The 26400-nt window shown below is 35.2% G+C and overlaps 1 protein-coding gene across 1 annotated transcript; it reads right to left on the bottom strand.

Moving 5' to 3' along the window:
- Window positions 1-2984: 2984 nt before the first annotated feature.
- Window positions 2985-15192, bottom strand: LOC113838357 (zinc finger protein 658B-like). Its single transcript, XM_027434108.2, has 3 exons — window positions 15159-15192; window positions 14598-14680; window positions 2985-4301 (listed from the first exon to the last, which is right to left on the bottom strand). The coding sequence occupies exons 1-3, from the start codon at window positions 15190-15192 to the stop codon at window positions 2985-2987; spliced, it is 1434 nt and encodes a 477-aa protein (XP_027289909.1).
- Between the last annotated feature and the right edge of the window lie 11208 nt (window positions 15193-26400).

Raw genomic sequence — 26400 nt, 5'->3', positions numbered from 1 at the left:
AACTTCTGAGTCAGATGTTTCGTGTCTCATAAAATAACCTTTGGCTTCTGTATGTGTCAAAATCTCCAATTTGTAAGGAAAATGTAGAAAAGGAAGGATATCTCCTTAAATATATAAGAAGCACTTCTGTGGGAAGGCAAAAGTGATTCATAAAAAATTCTCAATATTTGAATATCTCCAAATTGTGCAATTATTAATAGTTCCCTAAGTGTTCAACATCCAAATATCAAAACCAAAAATGACAGGGCAAGCATCATATGTCTCAGCTTTGTTGGAACTTGTTAAGCGGCTCTTATAGCTTTATGAGTTTTACAATTCCTATTTGATATGGCTGAACCAGCACTGTGCAAGTAAATATAGGAAAAATTATTCAGGTGGGCTTTTATAGAATAATCATCTAGCATGTATCAGTTATATAGAAAACAAAATAAATTTTTCATGAGATACAAATTCTGGGGCAGGATTACATGATATGTAGAATTCTCTATTTTTGATATCGATTTTGCATTATATCCATGATTATAATGCACTCTATTCATTAAAATAAATTAAATTCCCATCAACTTTAAAAAGAGATGAAAAATTCATATATATATATATATATATATATATATATATATATATATATATATATGCACAAAGTATGAGACAACACATTGAAGAAACAAGAATTTCTTGGTTAGTTGAGTCCATTTTCCAGTTGTGAAAATTAGTTCCGGCTTGTTGTCTTGTCTGCTGACTACTTTGTTATTTACTGGCACATATTCTAAGAATAGTTAGAGTTGCAAATTGTTGTTCTTCTTTTTTCTGTCTTGAAGAATTTTTTTGGAAGTCTTACTCTTAGACTGCTTAGTACTTAATAATGAAGAGGTTTTCTTCCTTGATGAGAAATTTTGAATACAATTAAATTCACACACTCAAATATCTTATTTCTTTTTAAATAAAGACTAGTATGCTATTGCTTTTCTCTCCATTAAATCTTCAGTGACAGATGTAAGTGGAGTGGTGTAAGAATGAAGAAAATATATACAGATAAAAAAGAGAATGAAAGAAAAGCTGGGATCAGGTGTTCCAAGCTCTCTGGGTGAAAAAACCACACCCTGTAATCTCTGTGCCTGCAATACCTACATACAAATAGATTCAAAGTGTTATTACTTATTGATTATATTTGAGTGGCAGGGTTATTATCTAAAGCTATGCAGGTAGGCATTCTTGGATTATCTCAGTAATTTCAGATTCTATAGTCTTCAACTGTTAAGGAAAAAGTATCTCAAGAAAGGAAAATATCTGGAGAATTTTTACATAAACCTCACATAAACACAAAAGGAATTATAATGTTCATAGCTTCATTCAATGAGGGAAAATAATTTTCAATTAGTTTTCATTTTTTGCTGTGTCTCAGTGTCTGGTCGGGAACCTAACTCTGCCTATGTAAACAGCTGAATTTTACTCACACATCCACTCAGGTCTTCAAATATTCAAGCGTTCTTTTTCCTCCCACACCTACTTCTAATGATGCAAATCGTTACAGTTTTCTTAAAGTCATTTGTTTTGCATTTTTGGGTCATGATTTCTGGCATATTTTGTACTGCAATTCCTGACTCGTATTACCCTACAGTAGTATAAAATGGATGGTCACCAATCCAAGTCAGCAGTAATTGAACACAAATTATATAGTATTTATTGATAATTGGGAAAATGGGAATAAACTTTAAGTTTAAAAAAACTATATTATATTCTATAAAATAGCAAACAAGAGAAATACAAGGATAGTTATATGAATACTATTATCAATAAGAGTTCAATATTCTGTTCCATAAAATACACAGAAAATACTGCATTGATGTCGAATTGGATGGTTATCAATAAATTTACACTGGGATAACAATTGATATTTTAAATTACTTGGGACTTCAACTATTATCAAAGTTATCCTATATTATTTTAATAAATGTTTTCATTGTAGTACAGAGAGATATATTCCTGCATATATAAATTGTTTTCCAAAACATTTCTGTGAATAGCCATTTTATTTCTTGGAATAATGCTTTTAAAAATTACAAAGATCCTAAGGCTTCATAATGCAACTCATCAAACTCAATAAAGTATCAACACATGATAAAATGTTTCTTCAACTACTAACATTGTAAAGAACCTTATTTTTGTATGATTTTTGAGGAAGCAATTCCATATTAAGTTGGACTCTCATAAATTTTCAAATGTGCTCTAAATTTTGAGCTTCTTTAACAAATTTAAAACACTGTACATTTGTTATGTTTCTTTCCATTGGTGATGCTTTGTTGTGTTTGACTATCTGAGGATTCCTTAAATCTTGCCATATTTTTAATATTGTGAATGTACTTTTATTATGGATTCTGTGATGATCATTAAGACTTAATCACCCAGAAGAGGTTTCCCCAAGTGCTTCATATTTATAAGCTTTCTATAATGTATAGATGTAGTGAGTTTTTGCAGAGATGAGTCATGGAAAAAAGACGTACCATGTAACAGACTTGTTAATTATTAAAGGTTATGACTTCTCTGGTTGTGCTGTGTTTTTAAACATGAGAATCATAGGCACACTCTTGCCATACTTTGTATATTTTAACATTTTTTCATAGAGTATTCATTGATGAAATATAGTGAGCTCTTAGTATGATTTGCCACATGTTTTCAATTTCAAGGCTTATCTCCAGTATGAAATTTTGATGAATTTGAAGTGTTGGGCTCCATTTAAATGAATTGTCTCATACATTACACTTATATGGTGTCTCTCAAGTGTTTATTGTTTGAGGAAATTGAAGTTTTGAGCTCTATTTAAAGGACTTTCCACAACATGGATATTATTAAGTTTTCTCTACATTGTGTATTCTTTGATGACCTTGAAGATTTGAGTCTTTCATAAATGACTTGCCACATACTTTACAATTGTAAGATTTCTTTCCAGTATGTACATTTTGATGAACTTGAAGATGTGTGCTCTTTTAAAAGGATGTTCCACAATCTGAACCTTTGTAAGGTCTCTCTCCGGTGTGTAATCTTTGATGGTCTTGAAGATGTGTCCTCCTTTTAAAGGCCTTTCCACAGTCTGAACATTTGTAAGGTTTCTCTCCAGTGTGTATTCTTTGATGAACTCGAAGATCTGAGCCATTGGTAAAGGACTTCTCACAATGTGAACATTTGTAAGGTTTCTCCCCAGTGTGTATTCTTTGATGACCTTGAAGATGTGTGCTCCTTTTAAAGGACTTTCCACAGTCTGAACATTTGTAAGGTTTCTCTCCAGTGTGTATTCTTTGATGAACACGAAGATCTGAGCCCTTGGTAAAGGACTTCTCACAATGTGAACATTTGTAAGGTTTCTCTCCTGTGTGTATTCTTTGATGAACTCGAAGATCTGAGCAATTGGAAAAGGACTTCTCACAATGTGAACATTTGTAAGGTTTCTCCCCAGTGTGTATTCTTTGATGAACTTGAAGCCTTGAGCCAGCAGTGAATGACTTTCCACAATGTGAACATTTGTAAGGTTTCTCTCCAGTGTGTATTCTTTGATGAACTTTAAGATATGAGCCTTTCGTAAATGACTTTCCACAATCTGAACATTTGTAAGGTTTCTCTCCAGTGTGTATTCTTTGATGAACTTGAAGACATGTGCTTCTTTTAAAGGACATTCCACAATATGAACATTTGTAAGGCTTCTCTCCAGTGTGTATTCTTTGATGAACTTGAAGACTTGAGCCAACAGTGAATGACTTCCCACAATCTGAACATTTGTAAGGTTTCTCCCCAGTGTGTATTCTTTGATGAACTTGAAGACATGTGCTTCTTTTAAAGGACATTCCACAATGTGAACATTTGTAAGGCTTCTCTCCAGTGTGTATTCTTTGATGAACTTGAAGACTTGAGCCAACAGTGAATGACTTCCCACAATCTGAACATTTGTAAGGTTTCTCTCCAGTGTGTATTCTTTGATGAACTCGAAGATCTGAGCAATTGGTAAAGGACTTCTCACAATGTGAACATTTGTAAAGTTTCTCTCCAGTGTGTATTCTTTGATGAACTTGAAGTCTTGAGCCAACAGTGAATGACTTTCCACAATGTGAACATTTGTAAGGTTTCTCTCCAGTGTGTATTCTTTGGTGAACTTTAAGATTTGAGCCATCAGTAAATGACTTTCCACAATCTGAACATTTGTAAGGTTTCTCTCCAGTGTGTATTCTTTGATGAACTTTAAGATTTGAGGCTTTCTTAAAGGACTTGCCACATATTTTACATTTGTAAGGATTTTCTCCATTATGGATCTTCTGATGAACTTGAAGTGTTGAACTCTGAGTAAAAGTCTTGTCACATACTTCAGACATTGAAAACTTTTCTTCTTGACTGACTGTATTGGGGATATAATTGTCATTATAGGATTTGAAGGGAAACATCTTTATACAGTATGTTACCCCTCTTAACCACATGACAAATCTTTTGAAAAATATAAGGAACTTTACTTTTGTGGATGCTTGTTAAAATATTTGTATGTATAAAAATAATTTAACTGTCATTAGGAATAGATGGTATAGAGCTAGGCCATTTCCCTTTGTATGCTGTGACTATATGTTTCACTTTTTTGTTTCTTGTTTATTTTTTATTGTGAAAACAATTTTATTTTATCTTCCAATCCCAGTTTCCTCTTCCTGGAATACTACCACTCACTCACATTCTCTCAAACCCACCAGCATCCTATCCTCAGAGAAGTTGATAATCCCAGGCGGAATCATCAAAGCCTGCCACATAATTTGGGACATGTCCAAAGCCTTTCCCTCTGTATCTATGTGGGTTCTCTAAAAGGCCAGTTCATACACTAGTGATAATTAATGTTTGCAATGCCAGCAGCTAAAAAGCTGTCCAAGCCCCTAATTGTCACCCACATTCAGGGCGCTTATTTCAGTGTTATGTAGGTTCCCCACCTGTCAAGACTAGACTCACTGAGGTCCCTCATGCTTGGTTCAGCTGTTTCTGTATGATTCCCCAACATGATCTTGATTCCATTGCTCATATTATCACTCCTCCCTCTCAACACAATGCTTAGATGTTGATCTCTGCATCTGGTTACATCATTTATTGGATGAAGAATCCATGATGTTAAATATGGTAGTATTCAATGTGATTTTAGGGTAAGGTCAATAATAAGCCCTTTCAATTATTGCTTAGCTTCTTCACTGGGGTCTCTCTTGTGCATTCCTAGGAATTTCCTTAGGGATAGGTTTCTTGTCAATCTGTTAATGCCTCCCATTAACAAAGTTTCACATTCCTTGTTCTCTCTTTGTGTCTTTCTCCCATCTTTATATTTATGATCACTCATCTTCTCCTCCCTCTGACTGTTCTCTGCTGCTCACGCTATGACTACCCACTTCTCTCTCCCCACTCCCAAGTACGTGAGGAGATCTTGTGTATTTCCTCTTCTCAATTGATGAGTAAAGAATTTATTGGACAATGGGAAGGCAGAATTTAGCCAGTCAGTAATGTCAAACAAAAAGGCAGGGAGAAGGAAGACATTGTCAAGAAACAACCCATAGGCCTCAGTGAGGCAAGACACAAAGGTATCACCTAGGCAAGACAAAGCCACAGATGAATATAAATGGGTGACATAGGAAAACCTCTAGCACAACACCTGCCACCATTGGAGCCTTGGCCCCACCCACACCAGGAGAGGTGAATGACTTTGCCCACACTGGAGCCCCTTATATTTTAGACCCTAATTGCCTGGGTCACATAGTACTCCCCACCCCTGCCCACTAAAGCTTCAGACAACTTGACTCAGCCTACCCACACATCAAACCATCCACCACTACATCTTTTGTCATTGAACCATTTTCCCTATCTCCAACTAGAGAGGTGAGTGACACCCTTAAACTGAGCACTGGATGGTGGCCCTTTGCCTCTAGATCCTAGTTGCCTGGGATATATCACATGTCCATCCTACTTCCTTATAACCCAAACAACTGGGGACAGCATTCCCACGAGCCAAAACATCCAACAAATTTTTAATACAAAGTATACAGAAAAATCTAGGACATTGCAAAAAATAACCAAAAAACCAAACCAGAAAATAATAGTTATAGTAGAAAGTGAAGATGTCCATCTTAAGGTCACAGAAAACATATTCACCAAAATCATAGAAGAAAACTTTCCCAACCCAATGAATAAAATGCCTATGAAAAGAAAAGAAGCTTACAGAACAACAAATATACTGGACCCCAAAACAGTCCCCTCCAAAATATTAATCAAAACAAAACATACAAAATAAATATAGAATGATAAAGGCTGCAAAGGAAAAAGGCCAAGAAACATACAAACACAGATATATCAGAATCATATCACTGACTTTTCAATGGAAAATCTGAAAGCCTGAGGACCTAGATACATGTTATATAGAGATTACCCCTTCAACGCTCTCAATTGCTATAGAGGGAGTATATCATAAATTCTATAAAAAAACAGATTTAAAATACAATCCCCAAATCCAGCATTACAATAAGTACTTGAAGGGAAACTCCAATCTAAGCAAGTTAGCTACACTTACAAAAACAATCAAAATAAATAATACCACATTATCAAAATTCCAAAAAAGGGAAACACACACACAGACACACACACACACACACACACACACAAACCAAACACAAAATACCACAAAAAAACAAATTCAAAATAAAAAGGAATCAACAGTGAAATGTTGTAAAAAAATTATCAATGTCAAGGGTCTCAGTTTGCCTATAAAAAGACACAGGTGAACAGAATTTACAAGAAGACAGAATCTATCTTTCTCCTGCATGTAAGAAATACAATTCAATTTTAAAGATAAAATTACCTCAGAGTAAAAGTTTGAGAAAATTTTTCTAATTAATTGGACCTAAGAAAGAAGGTGGTGTAGCGACCCTAATATGTAAAAAATTAGTCATCAAAGTCAAATTAATCAAGAGAGATGAAGAAGGTCATTCCATATTCATCAAGGGAACAATTCACCAAGATTCACTTCTGTATATCTATGCCCCAAACACAAATACATACATTTGAAAGAGAAATATTACTAAACCTGAAGGCACACATTAAAGCCTCACAGTAAGAGTGGAAGACTTTTACACACCACACTCACCACTGAACCAGACAATCAGACAAAACTGTAATAAAGCCATAAAGGAACTAACAGAAGATATGACTCAATCATGTTTAACAGACATCTGCAAAACATTTCATGAAAACAAAAAAGAATATACCTTTTTCTTTGTACCCAATGGAACCTACTCTAAAACTGACCATATAGTCAGCAACAAAGCAAACCTGAAAAAATAAAGTAAAATTGGAATAACACACTGTGCTTATTAGATCTCATTATTTGAAGTTAGAATTCAACAAGAACACAAATTGTAGAATGCCTACAAAATGATAGAAATTGAAAAGTGCTCAATTGCATCACACTCAGTCAAGGAAGAAACAAAGAAATTAATTAACAACTTCCTAGAAGTCAATGAAACACAACATACCCAAATGTATGGGAAACATTAAAAGCAGTGCTAAGAGGAAAGTTCATAGCACTAAAGTCCTACATAAAAGAAATGGAGAACTCCAACACTGGTGACTTAGCAGCAAAACTGAATGCTGTGGAAGGAAAAGAATCAAACTCATCCACGAGAATTAGACATCAGCAAATTAAATTGAAGGCTGAAATTCATAAAGTAGAAACAAAGAAAACAATATAGTAAATAACTGAAACAAAGAGCTGGTTCTTAAAGAATATCAACAAGATAAACAAATCTATATCCAATCTAACCAAATGGCACAGAGAACATGCAAATTAACAAAACGAAAAGGAAAGCATAACAACAAACATTGAGAAAATGCAGAGAATAATCAGGTGAGAACTTAGAAAATGTGTATTCCATAAAATTGGAAAATTTTAAAGGAAATGGACAATTTTATGGGTAGATATCACTTACCAAATTTAAATCAAGAAGAGATAATCAATTTAAGTAGACATATAGCCCTTAATGATAAAATATTAGTGATCAATAGTCTCCCAACAAAAATAGCCCAGGGCCAGAGGGTTTCATAGCAGAATTCTACCAGAAATTCCAAAAAAGCTGAAACTGATATTACTCAAATTATTCCACACTATAGAAGTAGAAGGGTCATTGCCACATCTGTTTATGAAGCAACAATTAACTTGGGACACAAACCACACAAAGACACAACTAAGAAAGGGAACTTCACAGCAATCTTCCTCATGAACACTGATGTAAAAATACTCAGTTAAATGCTGGCAAGTCGAATCCAAGAACACATCAAAATATCATCTACCATGATCAAGTAGGCTTCACACGGAGATGCAGGGGTGATTCAACATACAATAATTCATCAATGTAATCCACCGTATAAACAAACTATAAAAGAAAATAAAGAAAATAATCACACTAAATGCTGAAAATGCCTCTGAAAAAATCCCAGTCGCCTTCAAAGTAAAGATCTTGGAGAGAATATGGATAACAGTAACATAGGAAAACATCATAAAGGAATCATACAGGAAGCCACCAGTGAAGATCAAACAAAATGGAGAGTAACTATGTGATTCTTCTCAAATCAGGAACAACCCAAGGTTGTCCACTTTCTCCATGCATCATCAATATTGTTCTTGCAGTTCTAGCTTCAGCAATGGGAAAAGAAAAGGACATCAAGTGGTTACAAATTAGAAGGGAAGAAGTCAACCCTACAATATTTGCAGATGATATGATAGTTTACATAAGTGACCCCAAAAATTCTAGCAGGGAACTCTTAGGATAGATAAAAACCTTTACCAAAGTGGAAGGATACAAGATAAAATTAAAAAAATCATATATATATATATATATATATATATATATATATATATGTGAATGGTGAATGTCCTGTTTGACAAAAATTTTGACTCTTTTAAGAAAATAAAATAATACCAGAAAATAGAGAGATCCACCATGCTCTGGCTAGGTAGGGTAAACGTGGCAAAAAAAGGACAATCATACAAAAGCAATCAGCATATTCAATGCAATCCCCATTAAAATCCAGGAGAAATTCTTCACGAATCTTGAAAGAAAAAATACTCAAATTTATATGGAAAAACAAAAAAAAACAAGGATAGCCAAATATACCTGTACAATAAAGGAACTTTCAGAGGCATCACTATCTCTGACTTTACCATCTATTATAGAGCTATAGCATTTAAAACAGCTTGTTATTGGCACAAAAAAGACAGGAAGAACATTAGAATTTAATTGAAATATCTGATATAATCAATCCACTTATGTCCACTGGATTTTTTGACAAAAAGCTAAAATTATACATTGGAAACCAAATGTCTTTGACAAATGATGATCACATAACTGAATGCTGATATATAGAAGATTGTATATCCAGCCACACTAAAATTCTTAAGAGAGAAATTGGAAGGACCCTGGAACAATTTGGTACAGGAGAATGTTTCCTAACCATAAAGTCAGCAGCACATACACTTAGATCTACAATTAATAAATTGTACCTCTTGAAAATGAGAAGCTTCTTTATGGCAAATGACTTAATCAGTCAACAAGACAAATCAGCAGCCCACAGAAATGGAAAACAGCTTCATCAAACACACATCTGAAAGGAGGCTGATTTCCAAAATATAGAAAGAACTCAAGAAGCTAGTCACTAAAACACCAAATAATCCAGTTAAAATTTGGGGAACAGAACTAAATAGAGATTTTTCAATAGAGGAATTTAAAATGGCCAAAAGGCACTTTAGGAAATGCTCAGCATCGTTAGCCATCAGAGAAATGCAAATCAAAACAACCCTGAGATACCACTTTGCACCTGTCAGAATAGCTAAAGTCAAAAATGTTAATGAAAGCTTATTCTGGAGAGGATGTGGAATGAGGGGAATTTTCTTCCATTGCTGGTGGGAGTGCAACATAGTGCAGCCCATTTGGAAATCAGTTTTGCAGTTAATCAGAAAATTTGGAATTGATGAACCTCAAGACCCAGCAATACCACTCTTGGGCATATACCCAAAGATGCACATTCATACCACAAATACATCTGTTCAACTATGTTAAAACCACAATTAAGGGTAATAGCCAGAACATGGAAGTAATGTATATGCTCCTCAATTAAAGAATAAATAATGAAAATGTGACACACATACACAGTTGACTACTAGTTAAAACAAAATGACATCTTGAAATTCCTTGGCAAATGAATGAAAAGAGAAAACACTACCCTGGCCCCGGTAACTTAGGCATAAAAATACAACCATGATATGCCCTCTTTCATAAGTGGATATTAGATAAAGGAAAGGATAACCAGCCTGCAATCCATTATTTAAAGAAGCTAGAAAACAAGGAGTACCATAAGAGAGACAAACATGAACCCCAGAGAAGGGGAAATGGTCCATATTTGAGTAAACTGGGAGCATGGTCACATCACATAGAGCTGGGAGATAGGAGAGATAGGAGTGGCTTTGGAGGAGATGGAGGAGAATCTGAGGGATCAGGAAGGTCCAGTTGGGCAAAGAATAGAGAAGGAGAGCCATGAAAGTGATACATTGTTAGAGGGAGCTATTATGGGGTCAAATATAAACTAGCACTAGGGAAATTCCCAGAAATCCACAAGGATGACCCCATCTAAGAATCTAAGCAATATTGTAAAGACCACCATAAATGCCCTTCCCCTATAAAGAGGTTAATGGCTAATTTATGCCATCACAGAGCTTATATTCAGCAGCTGATGAAAGCAGATATTCAATGTTAAGCACTGAGCTGAACCCCAGGAGTCCATTTGTGGAAAAGTAGGAAAGATGAGCAAAGAGGTCAAGAACTTCTTGGGGAAACCCACAGAAACAGCTGCCCTTAACATGTGGGAGTTCATGTACTGCAGATTGACATCTAGGACATCGGAATTAAAACCAACTTGGCCTCTGAAATTGGGTGTCAATATTGGTCACTGGGCCACTGGCATTTGAATCCATATTTATCCCTAGTACTTATACTGGTGTTTTGGTGTCCTTTCCCAACCAAGACATGGGTGGGCTGTGTTCTGCCCCCAGGAATGGGACAGGGTTGATGATTCCCGATGAGAGGCCTAACCCTTTCTAAGAAGTAAATGGAGGTGGTGTGAAGGGACACATTTAGCGATAATAAGAGGAGGTGAGGGTGAGGGAAATATGATTGCTACATAAGATGAATTGATTTAATTTATGTGAAAAGTAAGAAAAAAAGAAAATGATTAATTTCTTAGAGAGAATTAGCCAATAAGAAGCCTAAGACCTTAGCTAAACAATTATAAGTAAAGATTAATCCTCAGAGTGGTTATTTTAAAACCAAATTGTGGACCCAGAATACAGAAAGAAAGTAATCTAGTAGGACCATTGCCCAGACAGGGAAGTGTCTCCTCCACAATTGGTACCAATGGACTGGAGGAATAGCTCAGCCATTAAAGGCCAGGCTCACAACCAAAAATAAAATAGGTACCAAGATTTGATAAAAATTTCTACATAAAGCCTAAAAAAGACCTTCTTGGTAGTTACAAATTTTCAGATAGTCTCTGTTGCTGCTGGTGATAAGATGCAAGGCTCCTTTAAGAAATGGTTTCTTCCTGCTGTGGCATTCAGGCTTGAGCAGAGCATGGCAGATTCTCGCCAGAGTACACAGAGACATTTCCAAGCCATGCATTGTGCAACATGGCAGAAAAAAATGTTTATGGCGTGCCACATACTGCCTCCCAGAGCTGGTATTTCTTTGACATATTGAAAGAGAGAAAGGGTTACCACAACCGTGGATTACTTTTTTGAAAACACTCTTTTTCATAAAATCAATTTTGGATACACAATAAGGACAGATGCATACAAAAAGACTTGTAAATAGGTCACATAGTGTTTAAAAGACGTACAAAAACTTGATAGAAAAAGAGTAAAAGAGTCGGGCGTTGGTGGCACACGGCTTTAATCCCAGCACTCGGGTGGCAGAGGTAGGTGGATCTCTTTGAGTTTGAGACCAGCCTGGTCTACAAGAGCTAGTTCAGGATACCCTCCAAAGCCACAGAGAAATCCTATCTGGAAAAACCAAAAAAAGAAAATAAAAGAAAAGGGTAAAATCAGAGATTGAAGAGTAATTTAAGAAAATTAAATATGGTGCTTAAAAAGTACAAAAAAAAAGCAACTGATGCCCTTTGCCAGTATAAGACAAAAAAAACGATCTTCAAATTTCCGTCCTCACTGAAATGTCGACAAATACTCTATGCATGTAGGCTGAAAATGGAAGCCCCAACATTACAGAGGAAATTTGTGTGACTGTCCAGGCAGCAAGATGTTTCTGCCAATTCTAGAAATTTAAAAGTTACAACCCACTCTCTGTTTACTTATATCATATTATATCCTTCTGGGTTCTTTGATGGAGTTGAGTTGTTGAGTTGAGTTGAAGACTTAAAGTTAAGATTTTCCCTTAGGTATAATAAAAGATAAATTATACATAAAATTTTAGACACACAAAGACAGGATAGATGATAAATGGTTAACTTTAGATTTTGTCAAATGTAAATGTGCTAAATATTATAATTATAAATCTGACTTGATAACAATTTTATTATGGTAAAGTTAAAACTTCCTTTTTAATTAGACAGAAAAGAGTGGATCATGGAGGATGGCATTTAGCATGTTGTGAATATATATATATATATATATATATATAATATATATATGATACACACACACATATATATACATATATTTATATATATTATGTTTTATGAATAAAGACTTTTGGACAATATATAGGCAGAATTTAGCTAGGAAGAGATTCTGAACAAAGAGGTAGGGAGAAGGAAGACAGAGTTAAGAGATGCCATGTAGCTGCCAATAAGCAGGACTCCAGGTCATTACCTATGTAATCCAAAGCTACCGATTAATATAGATGGGTTAATTTACAAAAACCCTAGCAAATAAGAAGACTAAGCTCTTGGACAAAAAATTATAAGTAGATATTAAGACTCAGAATCTTTCTTTCATAAGTGACTCTAGGGACATGGTTGGTAGAGAGAAAAGAGTCTAGAAGGATCAAGAACAGATGAGGGAACATCTGCCTCTACTGTGTAGACTACATCCAACATCCAAAGTTAAAATCATGTGCCAACAAACAAACTCTCTGGTATAAGCAATGTCTTGTATTATTCTCTGTTGCTACAACCCAAACATAGAGGGTATTGCCCTTGTAATTATTTATTCTCAAGAGTTCAATGATGATGTCAGAATATTGAAAAAATTGAATGGATTTATATCAAATTTGTATTCAGCTGAATACATTCAAGTGCTTGAAAGTACTATATTTGCTACAAAAGGAGAGCATAATCATCAATTTTCCAAGTTTTGGACCACGTGGCCACAGATGTTGACTAGCCTAGAAGAGATATACAAAACTGGCACAGATGTTTTCACAATAACTAATAAATATTTGACTATCTTACTGCCAAATCTATTATTAGAAACCATAGTTGACACTGTTATTTGAGCCAAGAAACTGAGACCAAACTGGCTCGGGCACTAGATGAAAAACTATTGTTATTCCACTAAAGGAACATGGCAGCAAACTAATATTATACTGCTGAACCCATAGATTGTTGGCTTTCTCATACTTCACTAGAAAAGTTTATTATTCAGATTTTGGAAAATTAAGCTATAACTGGGATTCTTTTTTCTTACCACTCCAATCATGGTGCAGGCACCAATGAATAAATGAAGAGAGAGAGAACAAAAAAGAAATGAATGATATATAAACATATATATATATATATATATATATATATATATATATATATAGTATATATAGGACCAAGGTATATACAATTACCAAGTTTGTGACAGAAAGGGCAAAATCCACACAAGCTCAAGACAACCAAAATGTCAGCTTCTTCATTGAAAGGAGATCTAAAGACATAAATCATTGATAGGAACATATACGTGGTCCCTGATGCCGAGGAGTATTAAAATCTGTTTTTCTTTTGCTTAATCCAGGGTATAGCAATAATATTCAAAGATTTTTCTTCCAAAATACTTGGGCAGAACACATTTTCCTCTATTTTTTATGTATTTTCTGATCGTGTGCTTATAGAATAAGATGGGATAGGGAAGTAATGACACTGGGTTAATGTAATAAAGTGATGGTAGGCTAGGATTTAAAGAAAGAAAAAAATTGATGCAGATATATTGCAAAAATGTTCAAAAATATAGAAAAACACTAGAAAACATAATCCATTTTTCACTGATATATTTCATAACAATTTACATATATATTAGAATATGAAATAAAGCCATACATACATTGCCAAAATGCTATTGGCAAAATAAATATTATCGAATCACTATTCTGATGAAATGAAGGAAAACAATGTAGCAATCTCTGTGTGCCAGAACCTAGTATACAATCATAAAATGAATACTTGTGCATCATTTCAAGTAAGAAGCAGGGCTAATCAAACTGCAGTTGTTGTTCATTCATTGTTTTGTATTCCACACATGAACCATTGTTCCCTTTCAACTTACCTGGTTCCAGGACTTCTGATTCCTCTATATTCACCATCCAGGGTTCTTTGTTTTGTTCAAGACAGGTGACTAACTCTGGTTTTGATACAGAAAGTCCTATGAATTATAAGAGACATGTGAAAATTTCTTTACATAATGTAGAAAATATTTGGTTTACAACACAGGCTTGTACACAGTGATCATAAAGTAATGTAAAGAAAGACTCTTAAGTGAAGTCCTGTTAGTACATAATTAACAGGTGTTTAAAACTTTTAAACAATTAATTTTAATTTTGTATACCTTCAACTTTCCTTCCATTAAACAATTTCAAATATATAATTGTTGGATTCAAATTGTATTCACACTTTATTGCTCCTGAATGACTGAAAAATTACCATAGGGGATTGAATTATATGTTAGGATAAATTAAAAGATCATTTAAAATAATATAACAAAAATAGTAAATATTTTACTCACCAATATCAAGGAATAATTGGGAGCTGGTATTTATTCATAGAAAACAATTTAAAATTATAATACAGGAAGTTAGACATTCATATGGTTAAGCAGTAATCAGAAAATGATTTATTCTCACCTACAGAAACCAGGTTGCTGTAATTCTCCAACATAACAAATCTGTACAAATCCCTCTGAGAAGTATCCAAGCATTCCCATTCCTTCTTAGAGAAATTGATGGCCACATCCTCAAATGTCAAAAGACTCTGAAATGAAAATTGTTTCTCCCAGTAATGATGGTCTGAGACATTAGTTTCCACCCACAGGAAAGATTATTTAACTAAAGAGCTTGCTGTACTATCAGTAATTAATCCGAAATTTTCAAATCTATAACTTATGAGGTAGGATTTTGTGACTTTTTAAAAGAGATCAAAGTACCCAACATCTAAAGTCCTCATCAAAGTTGTGCCTTTTCTCAGTGACAAATATCATCTGAAGTTGTCCTCAGTAGGAATTGAGTATCGATATTAATCTCTCATAGCAGAAATTTTGTAAATCCTTCAGAGCATGCATGGATATAGATATGCCATACTGGGAAACAAGAGGCAGGGAAGGGTGGAAAGTGAGATACAGCATAGAAATGAGAGTGATAATAAAGAATCTCTGTTGAAAATACAATAAAACCTGAAAACAGATTTCTTACAATGAGGAACTACAGTGAATGTTGATCTGTGCAAATACATTATTTCTCTGTGGACTGTAGACCTGCCACATTCTTGTGCATACGTTTACCTGAGAACAAGCCATCTTCAATCCCCTTCTTTATGGATCTTTTCAAGGAATTTATCTTCAAGTTTCACCTTCCTGATAGTATTCTGTGTGTAACGTGAAAGCACCTTCATTCCATGCTACCACACTCAGAGACTGCAAAGCAGTTTAAAAAATATCCTCAGTTTGTGACTTGTTCCACAACAGAGATGCAAAAACCACAAACTTTTACAGAGTGGCCAACTCTTAGGTTTTCCTCTGCTGCATTTGTAGGATCTATTATTCCAGCAGATAGTGGTTATCTACCACCTGGTTTTGGGACTTCAGCAACCTGCTTTACAATGTACACAAGGCATTTCAAATTGACTCTGATGATCAAATGAATCCCAACTGACACATGTATTTCAAATAGTGAATGGAATTTGAGGGGTAGCCACAGGTGACATCATTTCTCACATTATGTAGTTAATATATTTCTTTCAGGCATGGCACATTGGGGAATTGATGCTTCACTAATGTCTCCAATATTCATTTCCTTTCATTTTCATATTCCAATATAAAATTCCATTATTTCCCAGATTTGCAGCTATACAAATGATTAGATTTTCTCTCAAGTTAATTTTGTATAGTGAAAAAGCCTCTTTTTGTTTCACTGTCAAAAGTTATGCCTAGTCAAACCTAAACACGTCATTCCTGTGCCCAATTTAATACTTTTGGTTGTTAATGAAGACACCCCAATTCCAACCACCTAAGTTTTTCTTGTTGCAAACTTGATTGTTTGCAAAATCCACCTAAATATAGGCATTATTTTCCAAACAGTTCTCAATTAGTTCATTTTTTCAAAACTATACCATGTGAACATATTTTGTGATATTACATTGAATTATGAATGTACCTGTTATTGATTCTTTTTTTTATTTGGAGATAAGATCTCTCTGTGTAGCCTTCGAGCCTCTCCTGGCACTTGTTCTGTAGATCAGGCTGGCCTCTAACTCATCTGCCTCTCTCTCCCAAGTGCTGGGATTAAATGCATACACTGCCAACTTCTGGATATCTGCATAAAAGGCATGTTCCTTGTTACTTATATCTGTTCTTGACTGCTTTCTAAATCCCTGGCCAAGCTTTAATAAATGATAAAAATATATCACCACAGTAATTTTTTTTTGAACCCTTGATTCCCAAATGATATAGTATTTTGATGAGAAGGGGTGGCCTTCCAGTAGTAGATGTGGAGGTTTATTGTTCTGGTTTTTGTTTATTTGAGGATTTGGGTTCTGAATGTAGCCTTTGAAGTTTGGATGTTTCAGATGCCCATAGCAGCCACAGGGTCTCTCTCTCTGTTCATGGTGCCCATGAATAACAGTCCATCCTGTGACAACTATCACATTTGACTGGCCTATTATCTTTCCATAGTCATGGAAGAAGGTTCCATAATGCCTTTCTTCTATCATTGACTGTAAAGTCTGAAACAGGTTGCCAAATAATATGCTTCCTGAAAATCAAACATGGCCTTCTTATTCAATTACATTCTCACCAGATTTCTATTTTCCAAGATTTCCTTCAATGCATAAGCTTGGGTGTAGTGGAATTTATACTCTCCATTTGATTGACATCAAACTGAGAGTTCCACATGCCTCTGATTCAGGATTGCTGATATTAAAAGCATGCACCACTATGCCAAATTCTTTAATATGTTTTCTAAAGTTAGAAACCACTCCTTGTGATGTTGCCCTGGGATTACTATATACTGTACTCAACCTCATTAATCTCCTTGAACCCAGGAGTTATCTCCATTCTACTTGTTGGTGTACTTTTCTTCTCAAAATGTACACTTAATATTTACATTAGTCTACTGGCTCCTTTACAGTGTAAATCTTTATATGTGTGAACAGTAGACAATAAAAAAAACAGTGTTTATGAGGTTGTTTTGAGATTTCCTTTGGTTATGGCTAATTTAGCAACACATAAAACATTCTACTGCTTCCCTTACACAAAATACCAAAAATCCACATTACTCCAAACAAAAACATTGTCATGTCTACTAAAATAATATCACAGTTGCTGGTACCAATTTCTATCTTGTGTTCTATTGCTATGAGTTGACACCTTGACTACTTCAAATCTTATAAAGAAAGACATTTAATTGGCTGGCATACAATATGAGAAGGAAACAGGAAGTGAAGTGAGACACTGTTCATGGATTGAACATTTATGACAAAGCAAACCCACCTCTACAATGACACACTTCCTCAAACAAGGCCATCCCTATTCCAAAAAAGCCATATCTGCTATTAGTGCCAATCCCTTTGCAAGCCATTTTTTTAAACCACCCAACCTAAATGAAGAAGGATACAACATAGAATAGCAACTGTTCTGGTATAATATTCTCAATGGTACTATAGAGAACCGAATTTCACATGCTTATCTATATTCAAAATTGAAATCAGCCCACTTCAGAAAGTAGTTCTCATGATGGAAACCACTCACATGCCTATATCCCCAAAGGAGTAGATTATTGTTATTAGAAAAGCGATCCTTTTATTCTGACAAATGGATACATTTTTTAAACAGCTACATAAATTAAAATCTTTCTATCCATAAATTATTACCAAAATATACTTTCCAGTGATTTAAGAAGGGCAAAAATTGAAACACAAATTACAGAGAAATATATTTATCCATATTTGAATTGTTGATTTCCAAACTTATGGATGCAGAACCAACCATGTTTACTACACAGTGAGATATACAATTTAAATCCAAGATTTTATCCTTTTTTACCACAGTGACAAAGGTAATAATTAAAGAAAAAGAAATGAAGCTGGGTGTGGTGGTGCAAGCTTTAATCACAGAACTTAGGAGGCAGAGGTAGGTGGATCTCTGTGAGTTCTGGGTGAGCATAAAATATATAGTGAGTGAAAGGACAGGATCCAAAGCTACACAGAGAAACCCTGTCTCCAATGTTCTTGGATAGGTAGGAGCAACATAGCAAGAATAGCAATTTTGTTCAAAGCAATCTACAGATTCAACTCAATCTCATCAAAATCCCAGCACAATTCTTCACAGACCTTGAAAGAACAAATCTCAACTTTATATGACAACAAAAGACCCTGGAGAGCCAAAACAAGATAGGGATAAATGGGACCTCCAGAAAATGAGGAGCTTCTATAAGGTAAAGAACACAGTCAGCAAGCCAAACAGCAGCCCATAAACTGGGAAATGACATTCACCTACCCCACTTCTGACAGAGGGCTGATTTCCAAAATATACAAAGAACTCAATAAGCCAGCAAAGCTATGCAATGGACTTGTGGGAAAAATAAAACTTTCCATGTTAAAAATACATTTTTAAAAGTGTTATTGCTATGTCAGATATTCACAGGCTTATAGAAGCAATGTTCCCCAGTGAAGGAAAATAACACAAAGGGACAAAAGTAGCAAAAGAAACAATGCCATTTCAGTTATTCAAACAAGATGTAAAAAAAAATAAAATCATAGGAACTATAGTGCACATCTTTAATTTGGCTTTTTGAGACAGTGTCTCATTGTGTTATCCCTTCAGGGCTGACACTCACTCTGTAGACCAGACTGGCCTGCCACTACCAGAAATCTGCTTGCCTTCACCTCCCAACTGCATGGATTAAAGGAGTGCATCAACATACTCATCTATATTAATTTTTCTATATAGACAAAATGTCAAGTTCATGGTCATAATCAGATAAACTCAGCAGAGAGACATTAACTATAATCTACAGCGTGTCATCAAACATCAAGAGTCCATCTGAATGCAGAGCTTCCCACATGCTTGCTGTTTTCTGTGAAATGTAGTCTGCATTAAAATGTACATCTCTACAATGTGAAGAAACAACATGAACTGTTAACAAGACAAATCACCCAGTTTGAGAGACTCAGTAGTAGTACTGTAAAGGTTAGGTTTCAAATTTTAAGTAGTTTTACAATTCTCTGTTCTTGGGAAATCAACTATATAACAAGAAATAGAAAAATAAAATGAGAAAATGAGAGAAGCAGAAGTAAAATGAGAGAAAGAATGGGAGAATCCACCTGTGTCATATGAATGTCTTACAAAGCATGGTCTATCCAGGAGCTCATGAATTAAGTGAGAAATATTATCTCATCTTTTGGTCATGAATACATCCACATGATTTTTGATACATTCCCAACTGAAAATGGAATCTTTTCTTATATCTCCACTCTTTTCTTCTTCCTTATACTCATTCCTTTCTTCTTCCTTTCCTAGTCATTGTACATTGAAAAAACTTTGTTAAATTTCCACTCCTAACCAAGGTGGTTTGTGTCTGTTTTCTTCATCCTTATTTACTTTTTTCTTTCCTAATTAGATTTTATCTTTGTTTTTGTTGTTGCCACATCTTTTGTTGCAGCCCAGTGTTCTTTTTATTAAATTCTAAATTTAACTTAAAAGCCATCTTACTTTACATACCAATCTGAGTTCCCTCTGCCACTTGTCCTGTGTCCCCCCACTCACTCCACCATCTTCCCTTCCCACCTCCTATCCACTACTAGAGAGTGTGAGGCCTCCCATGTGGAAGTCATCAAATTCTGTTTCACCATTTGGAGTAGGACCAGAAGCTCTCCCCCCTTGTATCTAGGCTGAGAGATTATCCTGAAATAGGGATTGAGTTTCTAAATTCAGTTCAAGCACTAGGGATAGATACTGGTTCCCCTGCCAGCTGACCAATAGACTGACTGTGAACCCCAAATGATACCCATCCACATACGGCCTAGTTCAGTCTTAGGCAAGTTCCCCATTTGTCGTTCTGGAGTCCTTGAACTCCCACATTATCAGGCCAGATGTGTCTTATCAAAAACTCTGGAAGTTAACAACTGTCTGGAAAAGAGTCTTATATTTAGGCAGATTTTACAAACAATCAAATTTTCACCTTGAAAAACCTTGGTGGTTGAATTGGAGTATCTTTACTAAAACAAACGTTTTAAATTGGGCACAGGAATGTCATGTTTAGGTTTGAGTAGAGATATCTTTTGACGGTGAATCAAAAAGAGGCTTTTCACTGTACAAAATCAACTGGAGAGACAATCTAATCATTTGTATAGCTGCAAATCTGGGAAATAATGGAATTTTATATTGGATAATGGAAATGAAAGGGAATGATTTTGGAGACATTAGTGAAGCACCAATTCCCCACTCTCCCATGCCAGTAAGAAACATATTACTTACAAAATGTGAGAAATACTTTCACCTGTGGCTACCCCTGAGATTCCATCCAATATTTCAAAAACTCTGGAAGTTGACAACTGTCTGGAAAAGAGTGCTTATATTTAGGTGGATTTTGCAAACAATCAAATTTTCAACATGAAAAACCTAGGTGGTTGGAATTGGAGTGTCTTTATTAAAGCACAAGTTTTAAATTCAGCACAGGAATGACATGTTTAGGTTTGAGTAGAGATATTGTTTGACAGTGAATCAAAAAGAGGCATTTAACTGCACAAAATAAACTTGAGAGACAATCTAACCATTTGTGTAGCTGCAAATCTGGGAAATAATGGAATTTAATATTGGAATATGGAAATGAAAGGGAATCATTTTTGGAGACATTAGTGAAGCATCAATTCCCCCTCTGCCATGACAGTAAGAAATATATTACTTACAAAGGTGAAAAATACTTTCACATGTGGCTACCCCTGGGACTCCATCCAATATTTCAAATACATGTGTCAGTTTTGTTTAATTGGTCATCAGACTCTATTTGAAATGCCTGTGCAAAGTATAAAACAGGTTGCTGAAGTCACAAAACCTGGTGGTAGATAATTGCTATCTGCTGGAATAATAGATCCTACAAATGCAGGAAAGGAAAAACTAAGAATTGGTCACACTGTAAACGTTCATGGTTTTTGAATCTGTGTTGTGGAACAAGTCACAAACTGAGGATATTTTAAAGCTGCTTTCCAGTCTCTGTGTGTGGTAGCATGGAATGAAAGTGCTTTCACCTTACACACAGAATAGTATCAGGAAGGTAAAACTTGAAGATAAATTCCTTGAAAAGATCCATAAAGAAGAAGATTGACAGATGGCTTGTTTTCAGGTAAATGTTTGCACAATGTTGTGACAGATTGACAGTCCACAGAGAAATGATTGGTTTGCACAGATCAACATTCACTATAGCTCCTTATTATAAGAAATCTGTTTTCAGGTTTTATTGTATTTTCCATTGTGATTCTTTATTATCACTCTCATTCTATTCTGTATCTCATATTTCACCCTTCCCTGCCTCTTATTTTCCAGTATGACATATCTACATTGATGCATGCTCTGAAGGATTTACAAATTTTTTGACATGGGAGATTAATACTGATAATCAATTCCTACTGAGGACAACTTAAGATGTTATCTATCAATGACAAAAGGCCCAAATTTCCTGAGGATTTTAGGTGTTAAATTTAACACCTAACAGGAATTTAGATATCTGTTAAAAAGTCACCACATCCTCCCTCATAATATATAGATTTGAAAATTGCAGATTAATTACTGATAAAACAGCAAGTTCCCTAAATAGTCTTTCCTTTGTGGGAAATTAAGGCCTCAAACTATCATTATAAGGAGAAACAATTTACATTTCAGAGTCTTTTGACATTCGAAGATGTAGCAGTCAATTTCTCTAAGGAAGAATGGGAGTGCTTGTATACTTCTCAGAGGAATTTGTACATAGGTGTCATGTTGGAGAATTACAGCAACCTGGTTTCTGTAGGTGAGAGTAAATCATTTTCTGAATACTGCTTAGTCATAGGAATGTATAACAACTTATATTATAATTTTGAATAAATCCCAGCTTTCATTTATTCCTTGATATTGGTGAGTGAAATATTTCTGTTTTTTTCTTATATAATTTTAAATGATTTTTTAATTTAACCTAATATATAATACAATCCCTTATGGTAATTTTTGTAGTCTTTCAGGAGCAATAACGTGTGAATACAGTTTGAATCCAACAATTATATACTTGTAATTGTTTAATGGAAGGGAAGTTGAAGGTGTACAAAATTAAAATTAATTTCTTAAAAGTTTTTAATACCTGTCAATTAAGTACTAATAAGACTTCAATTATGAATCTCTCCTTATATTCCTTTACATTCCCTGAGTACAAGCCTGTGTTACAACCCAACACTTCTCCACATTATGGAAATAAATTTATTACGCATCTCTTGTAATTCATAGGCCTTTCTGAATCCAAACCTGAACTAGTCACCTGTCTTGAACAAAATAAAGAACCCTGGATGGTGAATATAGAGGAAGTAGAAGGAATGGCAGGTATGGTGAAAGGAAACAATGGTTCATGTGCGGAATACAAAACAAAAACAAAATAACATCTACAGTGGGATTAGCCCTGCTCCTTACTAGAAGTGAAGGCAAAGTATTTCTTTTAGAATTGCATACTAGTATCTGCCACACAGAAAATTTTATGCAGTTTTCCTTCATTTCATCAGAATAGTGGTTAGATAAAATTAATATTTTATAATACTAAATTTATGTGTGGTTTTATTTTGTTTTCCTATATAGGTCTGACTTTTCTGATGTATGTCAGTTATAAATGGATTACATTTTCTAGTTTTTTCTGTATTTTTGAACACTTTTACAATATATCTGCATCTATTTATTTTTCTTTCTTTTACCTCCTTGTGTACCATCACTTTATTACATTAACCCAATGTCATGTCTTCCCCATCCCATTTTATTCTATCAGCACATGACCAGAAAATAAGTAAAAATAGAGGAAAATATGTGCCAGGCAAGTAGTTTGGAAGAAAAGACTTTGAATATGATTGCTATAACCTGGATTAAGCAAACAAAGAACAGATTTTCCTACTTCTGGGTGTTAGGAACCACACATATGTTCTTGTCTTTAGATTAAGACATAAAGATTTATGTCTTTAGATATACTTTTTTATTTTTTTAAATTTTTTATTAGTTTAAATTAGGAACAAGCTTACTTCACATGTCAATCCCTTCTCCCTCTCCCTGCCCTACTCCTAATTCCCCCTTCCCCCACCTACTACATACCCCTTCCACCCTCCACTCCCATGGCAGTTTAGGGCCCTCGATGGGGTCTGCCCAAAGTCCACCACATCATTCTGTGCTGGGCCTAGACCCTCCTCCATTTGTCCAGGTCGACAGTGCATCCCTTCACATGGGATGGACTCTCAAAGTCCCTTCTTACACTAGTGAAAGATAGTGGCTGACTAGAGTGAGGAGGCCTCCTAATTGACATCCATGTTCAGGGGTGTGATTTGGTCTTATACTGGCCTACTAGACAGCACCCTGGGGTCCATGTACTCCCCCTTGTTCAGGCCAGCTGATTTTATGGGTTTCAGCAGCCTGGACTGGACCCATTGATCTTCATTTCTCCCTCTCTGCAAATAAGTTCCATAGCTCAATTCAGTATATATCTGTGAGTGTCTGCCTCTGCTCCCCTTAGCCACAGGATGAGGCCTCTAGGATGGCATAAAAAGTAGTCATCAGTCTCATTATAGGGGAAGGGCATTTAGGTTATCTTCTCCACCATTGCCTGGATTGTCAGTTCATGTCATCCTTGTATGTCTCTGTTAATCTCCCTACTGCCAGATCTCTCCTTGGACCTATAGTGGCTCCCTCTGATATGGTATCACTCATCCTGCTCTCCTCTTTTATTCTCCTAAGTTAATATTTCTGCTCCTCTGTTTCCTTCTCTACTCTCCTCTTCTTCTCCTCTCATTGTGGCCGTTCCCTCTCCCCTACCCCCATGCTCCCAATTATCTCAGGGGTTCCTGCCCATTCCCATTCCTGGATTCCATGCATTTTCCCCTTACAGTCTTTCTTGTTTAGTAGTTTGTTTGGTGAAGAGGATTGTAGGCTGATAATCCTTTGCTCTATGACTAAAATTCATATATGAGTGAGTACATACCATGTTTGTCTTTTTGTAACTGGGTTAACTCACTCAGGATGGTTTTTTCTAGTTCCATCCATTCGCCTGCGAATTTCAAGATTCCATTGTTTTTTGTTTGTTTTGTTTTCTGTGTAGTACTCCATTTTGTAAATGTACCACATATTCTCTATCCATTCTTCAGTTGATGGGCATCTTGGTTGCTTCCTGGTTCTGGCTATTACAAACAATGCTTTATGAACATGGTTGGACATAAGTCCTTGTTGAATGCACATGCATTATTTGGGTATTTGCCCAAGAGAGGAATTTCTGGGTCTTGAGGTAGACTGATTCGCATTTTTCTGAGCAACCACCATACTGATTTGCACTCCCAGCAGCAATAGAGGAGTGTTCCTTTTTCTCCACATCCTCTTCAGCATAGATTGTCATTGGTGTTTTTGATTTTAGCCATTCTGGCCCATGTAAGTTGGTATCTCAGAGTTGAACATGCTGACAATTTGGCTGTCTTGAGCTTGTGTGGTTTTTGGCCTTTCTGTCACAGACTTGGTAATTATATGTTCATTGGTCCTATACTGTTTTAAGCTTCTGCTTCATTGGAGTCATTTACAGTTTCTTTCCTTCATGTTCTCTCTGAATTCATTTATTTATTGCTGTCTGCACCATGATAGGGATGAGAAAAAAAAGAATCCCAGATACAGCTCAATTTTCCAAAATCTGAATAAACTTTTCTAGTGAAGTATGAGAATGGCACCAATCTATGGTGTCAGCAGTATACTATTAGTTTGCTGCCATGCTCCTTTAGTGGAATAACAATAGTTTTTCATCTAGTGCCTAAGCCAGTTTGGTCTCAGTTTCTTAGATCTAATAAAAGTGTCATATATGGTTTCCAGCAATGGAGTTGGCATTAAGAATGTCAAAAACTAATTAGTTATTGTGAAAACAACCATGCCAATTTTGTACATATCCTCTTGGCCATTAAATATCCGCTGCCACATGGACCATAACTTGGAAAATTGATGACTATGCTCTCTTTATATAGCATATATAGTACTTTCAAGCACTATAAATGGGTCCATTTGAATACAAATTTGATATCCCCCATTCATTTTTTTTCAGTATTCTGGCATCATCATTGAATTCTTGATTGTAAAAAATTACAAGTACAATACCACTATGCTTCGTGTGTAACAAGAGAAAATAATATAAGCCTTTATTATACCAGAGATTTTGTTTGTTTGCTCATGATTTCAAGATTGGATGTTGTCTACAATGTAGAGGCAGATGTTGCTTCATCTGTTCTTTGGCCTTCTAGACTGTTTTCTCTCCACTATCCATGTCCCTACAGTCATTTATGAAAGTAACATTCTGAGTCTTAATATCTACTTATAATTTTTGTTCAAGGGCTTAATCTTCTTATTTGGTAGGGTTCTTCTAAATTAACCTATCTATATTAATCTGTAGCTTTGGCTTACATAGGTAATGCCCTGGAGACCAGCTTCCTGGCAGCTACTTGGCATCTCTTGACTCTGTCTTCCTTCTCCATAACTGTTTGTTCAGAATTTGGTTCTAGCTAAATTCTGCGTATAAATTGTCCAAAAAATCTTTCTTCATAAAACAATAAGATGCTAAAACAACATGCTAAATTACATCTTCCATCATATTCTCTTTTCTGTCTAATTAAAAAGGAAGGTTTTAACTTTAA

The sequence above is a fragment of the Cricetulus griseus genome, chromosome 9 (assembly GCF_003668045.3).
Source record: "Cricetulus griseus strain 17A/GY chromosome 9, alternate assembly CriGri-PICRH-1.0, whole genome shotgun sequence".
Classification (NCBI taxonomy): Eukaryota; Metazoa; Chordata; class Mammalia; order Rodentia; family Cricetidae; genus Cricetulus; species Cricetulus griseus.
Note: the sequence above shows the minus strand (reverse complement) of the source record. Positions and strands in the feature narration are given on the sequence as shown.